Source organism: Micromesistius poutassou (assembly GCF_964030765.1).
Source record: "Micromesistius poutassou genome assembly, contig: SCAFFOLD_1416, whole genome shotgun sequence".
NCBI classification, from domain to species: Eukaryota; Metazoa; Chordata; class Actinopteri; order Gadiformes; family Gadidae; genus Micromesistius; species Micromesistius poutassou.
This window is the reverse complement of record NW_028178180.1, coordinates 5,003-13,045: the sequence shown is the minus strand read 5'-3', so window position 1 is coordinate 13,045 and position 8,043 is coordinate 5,003. Positions and strand designations below refer to the sequence as shown.

General features: G+C 51.8%; 1 protein-coding gene across 1 annotated transcript; it reads right to left on the bottom strand.

The window, feature by feature from the left end:
- Positions 1 to 743: 743 nt before the first annotated feature.
- LOC311374707 (fibrinogen C domain-containing protein 1-like) lies at positions 744 to 7,456 on the bottom strand (the record flags this gene model as incomplete). The annotated part of the gene is given in 4 exon segments (XM_084490498.1): positions 744 to 985; positions 988 to 1,008; positions 5,348 to 5,527; positions 7,357 to 7,456. Coding segments are annotated over 4 exon segments (543 nt in total).
- Between the last annotated feature and the right edge of the window lie 587 nt (positions 7,457 to 8,043).

Below are 8,043 nucleotides of genomic sequence, written 5' to 3'. Positions count from 1 at the left end.
TTTAATCACAGGGTCGGGATTGGGCTCGATCCTATAGACGATAGCGTGACCATTCAGGCGGACAGGACTCATTCTTTAGGAGCTTATTTTGGAGCGGGGGGGGGGGGGGCACTGGTTAAGACCAGCTCGCCCGCTCTGAGAGACACTTCAGACCTCGGGGTGGGGGGGGGTGGGGGGGGGGAGAGAACGGGGGCTGATGGAGAGACGGTGTGTCTTGACAGGCGGGGGAGGGGACAAAAGAAGGAGATGTATATACATAAGCCGTCCCTTTGTGGAGCGAGCGCTTGCTGCAACCGTGAGGGCGGTCCGACGCGGGCGACAGAGGCGAAAGAAAGAAATCAAGTTTTTCTTCCGGATAATCCGCACACACACTCTACAATATGATATCAGACGTAGCCCAGCGAGGGGAGTGCATACAAAAGAAAGAATGAAAAATAACAACAACAATAAAAGTGTGACCTGGCGATAAGCAGACAGAGCGCTGTGGACGGTGTGTGTGTGTGCGTGTGTGTGTGTGTGTGTGTGTGTGCGTGTGTGTGTGTGTGTGTGTGTGTGGACGGTTTGTCCGTAGGCGTCACGTTTTTGTTGCGTCCTAGTCCTTGTCATGTTTTCCCTCGGGGTGTGGTGGTGGTTGGAGGGGTGGGGTGGGGTGGGGGGGGGGCGGTGGGGCGGGGGAGTAAGGTGGTGGGGTCGGGGGGGGGGTAGGATGGGGGGGAGGGGGGGGAGTCCTCTCCGCGGGTGTCTCATTTGCTCTCGGCCTCGCGCGTGGGCCGGATCTTCATCTCGGAGGACTTGAGGGAGTACTGCCAGCCCGTCCAGGAGGACCACTCGATGCCGTCGGCGTAGGAGGTGTGCTGCCCGCGCAGGTACTGCCCGTTCAGGTTGGACGTGTGGCAGTTGCGGTACCACCAGGCGCCGTGGTAGAAGGAGGCGCAGTTGTTCTCTGAGTGGTCGTTGTCCCGGTCCTTGGTGGTGAACTTCATGCGTTGTGCTTCATCAGGGAGTCGCCTGGGGGTGGGGGAGGGGGAGGGGTGGATTGAGGAGGTGGAGGAGAGGAGGATGGATGGAGGTGGGATTGGCCGGAACAGGAGATGGTTATGATTGTGGGGTAGTTGGACAAGGTGGAGGTGGTGGTGGGTGTGTTGGCAGAGGAGGTGGAGAAGGATGGATGATGCATGGACGGAGGTGGTGGTGGTGGTGGTGGAGGGGTTGGCCGGACCAGGAGATGATTATGATGGTTTTGGTAGGTGGAGGAGGAGAAGGGGTATAGGAGGAGATGACGACGCGGTGGAGATGAAGGTGGAGAAGGAAGAGGAGGAGGAGGATATTAGGGAGAGGAGGAAAAGAAGGAGGAGATGCAGATGGAGGAGGGGGAGGAGCAGTAGCATGTGAAGAGGAGGTGGAGAAGGAGGGGGAGATGGAGAGAATCAAGAACGGGGAGGTGGAGGGGATGAGAAATGGAACATGGCGGTGGTCGTGGAGGTTATTTACAGGTTTCACGCAAACATGCAAATTGTATTCATTTCCATGTTGACGTGGTCGACGTGTTCACAAAGCAAACCAAGATAATGGGAATGAGACGCACATGAAGGAAACAAAGAACGGCACAAAGGGGAGGCAGAGAGAAAGACAAAGATTACAAGTGTTAATTAAAAGTGCCTCTATTTCCCCCCCCCCCGCCTTTTGCATTTGGTTAAGCTCCAACTAACGACTGTCATCTCGAAATCACCACGGTGATTGAAACAGCAAATTAGGGAGCAAATAGAGTGACAACTGTTGTCTAATTCATATCCAAACGGGAAGTAATTGTTACCATTAATCTTGCACATGAACAGGGGGACTGAGGCGTGGCGAACGGGCCTCCACACTCCACAGGGTGTCACTCCTCGTTACCTCCGCAGACGTGAGCCTGGGCTGCATTCATCAAGGTTCCTTTGGTGACCTTTATTTTTATTTGCTTTCTTCTTAATCACACTGCATCTCTAACGATGTGTGCATGCGTCGGTGGATGCTCACACACCTTAACGATGATGATAAGAAGGGCGATACAGCTAAGGATTGTATCTGTGTGATGTCTGTCTCTGTGTGTGTGTGCGTGGTTGTGTGTGTGCGTGGTTGTGTGTGTGTGTGTGTGTGGGCGGGGGGGTGTTTGTTTGTCTTTGTGTGTGTACGTACGTGTGTAGAGGTCATTAGTTTATGCCTTGCACGTGTTTTGAAAGACGAAAGCGAGCTAGGACACGAGGAGAACACCCGTGTGACGGGTGTGCATTTCGACCTAGCGTGACTGGTTCACCTGTTGTGTGACGGTGCGCAGCGTTGTGCGTCGAGTTAAGTCACACGTCGGTTTGTACGCGGTTGAAGGCCATCTGGAATGCTAAGCTATTCGACGGCGGCCCAATATCCACGCCCCCCCCCCCCCCCCCCAAATGTGAGAGTTGTCGACAAAATGATGAAAGAGGCAATACGTTTTTTTTTGTTTTATGTGAAACGCATATTTTGCACCGTAGGCTGCCTCTTGCAAGTCTTGCAGGTTTGTGGCTTATTACGCATCCCATCTTTCCATCGAGCAGGTCCATTTTTTTTCTCCGCATGGCTTACAGTTGTACAGTTTAGTATTGATATTGTTCACCGGTGACATCACAATGGGTTCATCAATAAGCCCGCTGTTGAATGTGCATTCAAGCAGACTCTGCCGTGCAGCTGTATATGCAATGTATTTTCAAGGTAAATGGGTGGTTGCCACTGGCCAAGCATTGTACAACTCAATTCAGCCACCGTAAAAGAAGAACATTTCTTCCTAGTGAAACAATTCCCTACTGCAAAACATGTTTTGCAAGCTAAACGTTTTACAAGATTGTTTTTTTCCCCATTTCTGGTCAGGAATACATTTGCATTAAAGAAGCACGTGTTGCGTTTAGACTGCAGAAAGGCACCATCCATTCGAAACCTTTTACATTTCAATGTAAGACGCCGTTGAAAGGGGATTGATTTTAACGGTCGACGCACATTTCAAAGGTAAGATGCATAATATGTAGCATAGCCCCCCCCCTGCCCACCTCCCTCCTCTCTTTGCCAGATGATATCGATCCCTTCTGTGACCGGGGGGCGTTGACAGCAGGCACCGATCTGACTGCACAACGGAGGCTGGGCCCCAGCAGCCTGGAGCTCTTCACGGTGACCAGCGCTGCGTGATTTGCCCTGGATGTGTCCACCCGTCCATCCATCCATGGCTCCTCCAGCTCCTCCCTCCCTCCCTCCCTCCCTCCCTCCCTCCTTCCCCCTGTCCTGGGCTCATTATTGCCGTTACCATGGCAACACCTCTGACAGTGTCACAAACCAGAACCCAAATCCCTGGAAGGCGATGGACAGCGGCTGACGTCTTCGACGGGGAGATAATACCGGGCGTCCCCCTTGTTGGCAAGAACAGTCAAGCGCTAACCACGGCCCGCTTATAACGGCTCCGTGTGTCACCGTGGCGGTGGTGGGGGTCCACGCGGGCCCGTCATCCGTCTTAACCCGGACCCCCACCACCGCCATCACCACAGACACCGGAACCCCCACCCATCTCCCCCCCATCCTCCCTCACCATCCAAAGCTAGTACCTGTCTGGCGATCGGGAGAGACAGGGGGAGGAAGGAAAATAAAATAGAATACACACATTTTCCCCAGAAAATGTGCATTTTCTGGGGAAAATGTGTGTGCTTGCATGAGCCAACTCGTCGTATGTGCAATTTCCCCTGAGAATTCGAACATGCGAATGCTAGCAAGGCTTATAAGAGAGAACAAAGTTGCTGGTCCACTTTGAAGCAGACTTGTGTTTGATTGAATAATGGGGCTGATTGTTTCACTTTGACCTGAAGTTTTAGTGCCCCCTGTGGTCAAAGTGGTACTTTTTGGAGACATATTTTTTTATATATCTACAAACCAAACCACTCTGAGTTGCTCACCTCCATAGTGTTTGAAGTCAGCTTTTTTTTCGTTCATCTACTTCCATCATAAAAATAGCAGTAACATAATCAAGCTATTAACGCCACATTATACACCACTAGTTACATTTAATAAGCGCAATTATAAAAACAAGAGCTGTCAGTAGTGGTTTAGTGCTGACTCATTCAATACTGTAGGAGGCGGTAATTACAGGAAACGGGGCGGAAGAACAACAATAATAGAAGGATTAAGACGCAGAACAACAACGACGCGGCTGGCTCTGCCGCCACACTAGCAACACCAGTGCTGTCACGGGGAGGGGGGGGGAGGGGGGGGGGGGGGGTCTCAGCTCCTGACAGGCAGGGCCGGTTCAAGGTCGTCCTCACCAGGGCCGGGCCACCCACCCTCCCCCCCCGCCCTCCCCCCCCCCGCCTCCTGCGATGACAAACCCTCTTAGCTGACATCTCCAGCCCGGCAGAATCTCAATGCTCTCCCCCCCCCCCCCGCCCCGCCCCCCCCCCCCCGCCGGTTCTCTGCACTTCACTTCCCCTCCGGTTCCCCTGTCACGTCGGCCTGCCATCACGGCCCCACCCCCTCTCTCTCCCCCTCTCTCCCCCTCTCTCCCCCGTCCTTCTGATTCCACCGTTATTAGGATATTCCTCACACTTCACACTTCTCATCCCACACGCGGACGCCCTGTGGAGCGCATCAGCCGGGCCCCCCCCCCCCCACCCCCCCACCCCCCCCGCCTCCACCGCCGCCTCCACCGCCGCCGCCGCCGCCGCTCCTCTCCCTGAAGGGATGTCTCCTTCGTCTCAGCGAGGAGGAGGGGGTGGGGGGGGGGGGGGGGGGGGGGGTCGGTGTTTACATGGAGGGTCAAGGCGGGCGGATCACTGGGGCGTCGGTGGCGTCGGAGTGACGGGGCTGGCTGGCCGCGGTGCGGAGAGGCTCTCTAGATAAAGGTGCGGGGGGGCGTCGTTGCTTATCTAGATGGTGTTTCACTTGTGGACAAACAGACAAACAACCAGGAGAAACAGCCCCTGGCGCTACGGCCCGCAGACCAGCTGTGCGTTTACAGTAATTGGGAACGTAATTAGGAGGCTGCGACGCGGGGAGACAGATGTTCCCTCAGACGGTTCCACATGGCTGTTTCTTTTATTTCACTGGCGTCTCGCTCTGTAACCACGTTTCCGTATTAATATTGACTGAATCAATAACTCTGCCTATTACCACGTACTAACGTACCGACGCAACAGCGTTAAAGTTTCATTCATCTCACCGCCGTCAAAGTCGTAATTAGACCCAAGTCTAATTCTAGACGTCACGTCTAAGTCACTTTGACTGTTCGCTACACAGTCACTCTGACGGCGGCAGGTTTCACATGCTGCGCTTGTCCAAGCTGTTCCCCCCCCCGTCTTACCGGCGTTGCCTGAGTAGTCCCCCACAGTCAGAGGGTACCCGTCGTCATCGGGGTCCACCGAGAAGAGGCCCACTCCGAAGGTGCCGTATTGGGCGAACGCCGTGCTGTTCTCAAAGTCCTCCATGTCGATGCGCAGCTCGTAGTTGCCTTGAATGGAGAGGGCATGCATCTGCTTCAGACCTGCGAGGGAGAGAGGGAGAGAGAGAGAGAGAGAGAGAGAGAGAGAGAGAGAGAGAGAGAGAGAGAGAGAGAGACACGTAAGGTGTACAGTAGCCAAGAGGACAAAGGGACAAGGGCGATATGGAACGGAGTCCTCAAGAGGAAGGGCCTTTCAGAAGTGACCTTGCTCGGCTGCAGGGAACTCTGAAAGGAATGTCTGGAACTTTAGTGACTTCAACATGTCGTGTGGAATGCACAAGATGAATGCGGAAAAAGAAAACAAATGTAAAAAAGTAGAGGAGAGCAAAGCACATATCGGAGACGGATTACAGGAGGGCTGTCTCCTCGACTACCAGGGGTCAAGTGCAAATAAGTGACAGGCAGGCACCTATTTTTTTTTCTGCATTACAAAATGACATAACGACTATAATCACTCTTGCACAGACAGTCCTAAAGCCCTTCACTTAGCCGTTACATGGAACGTTTCATACTCACCGTACCAACATTTTGAACACCATTTTTTGTAGACTTATCTCACGTACGTGAGAGCATGTGCCACTGACATATTTATATGAAGCGGCCATGAAACGCCTGGTGTGTCCTCCGCACACGACTGAAATACCAACCGCACTCTCTCCGCTCACACCAGCTCCAGTGTGAAACACCCTGGCCTCCTAACAACTTGATGATGTGTATTTGTTTGGGACCGTCGAGTCTCGTGGCAGACCACCCCCCTCACGACCCCGCTCAGTGACGCGATTATCGGAGGTCGCTGCGACTGCACTTTTCTATCTGTGATGAAACTAATGAATGTGCTACCATGCCTCTTATCTTGTTTATTGAAGTCGCTCTGGGTTCGTTTTAAGAGCTATTATTTGTGTTCTTTTTTAAGGAGGGGATTTTTTTTTTCTCTTTCCCACTTTTTTCTGCTCTCTCTCTCTCTATCTGTCTCTTCCCTCTCTCTCTCTCTCCCTCTCTCTCCCTCTCTCTCTCTCTCTCTCTCACACACGCTCTTTACGACTCTCTAGTCTTACCTACATCCGCTTTGAGTTGTAAGCATGTCTAGATCTGTACAATGATCATCAGTCCTGTTACACAGCCCAATACCATCTACGTATCTTAAGCAGTTCTGGTTCTATGATGATTGAAATGTCATACTCACAGGCCAATTATCTGACTGTTTTCCTTTCACACCCCTGGAGTTTTACCCCTGGAGTTTTACTGGCTTGCAGTTTTAAATGACCCGACCAGCCAGTTGAATGACCAGCTGCACAGCCAGCCCGTGTGGACAGTTACACACTGAATTCTGAAAGCCTCAATCCTACTAACTGGGAAAGGCTCAATGGTTCACATTACGACTTTAATAAACAATCCACCAGAATCTGTGGATATTAAATACAGCCGTAACCATGGAAAACACAAAAACACAAACCCAAGATGGACTTTGTTTATCAGGATGCAGCGCTGTGCGGTGAGGGACAGGTTCCCCACACAGCTCCCCATAACGTCTGATTCAGCCGTTTCAGACGGTGGATGGGTTTCATCCCTGTGTCTGATGTCCGTAATGCGCTTTTAATTAATCCCTCCTCGTCTCTTAAAGAACACACAGAAAGAACGAAAGAAAGAGACAAAAGAAACGTGCGAGACTGAAAGCACCTGCAGGGAGAATAAAACACACGGTGGGTGATCTGCCCTCTGCAATGCTGCCTTCAATCCGTCCTCACTTCCTTCCATCCCTCGTCACTTCCTCACTTTCTTCCCTCCCCCCCTCACTTCCTGTCTCCCTGCAGCAGTTTGTTTCTGGTTGTGCTAACGATAGTGCTGCTAGTGAACTGATAGCCTCTCCCCACAGTGAGAGCCGCACTCCGGGTCTTGATCAAAGACATCCCGGGGTGACAGCGGCGAGGAGGGGCACGCCGCCCTCGGACACGGCCGAGAGCTCGTATCCATCGGCAAAGAACACAAGCAAGCATCTGAGCGCGATAGAACTCTGCAGTGGAAACCGCGTTCTCACCGACCTCCTGGGAGTTGTATTAGCAGATGTGAAAATGTGCACAAAGAAACTATATCATTGGTAAAATATTTATATAATAACACAAAAAACTGCTAACCTTGTGAATCTGCCATCCGCTTTTAAAAGTAAATGAAACCCCACAGAGATAAAGAATCCTGTTTGGATTTATGGTACAGCTAAAACCTGCATTTACTGTCAGGTTAGCTGTTTTCATAGACTCAGAAAGAAAGACTCAGACAACCTTAGATGCCTCATATTGGTTTTCTGAATACAGGAATGTTCCCACATGGTGCATAAGAAGGGAACATTCTCTTTCTCTACTTGATGGCTTACCTTTTCTTAGCTTTTGGGCATATGTTGATGATAGCCTGAGTCTCCTCCAAAGGAGTGTATGTTGTTCTCACACAGATACACCCTACTGCTACATATTACTCAAAGAGGTGTTCTGTGCAATAATATCCTTTCAGGGTTCCAAGTGTCAGATACAGAATACCAACAGCATACCGACATTTGACCACAGGGA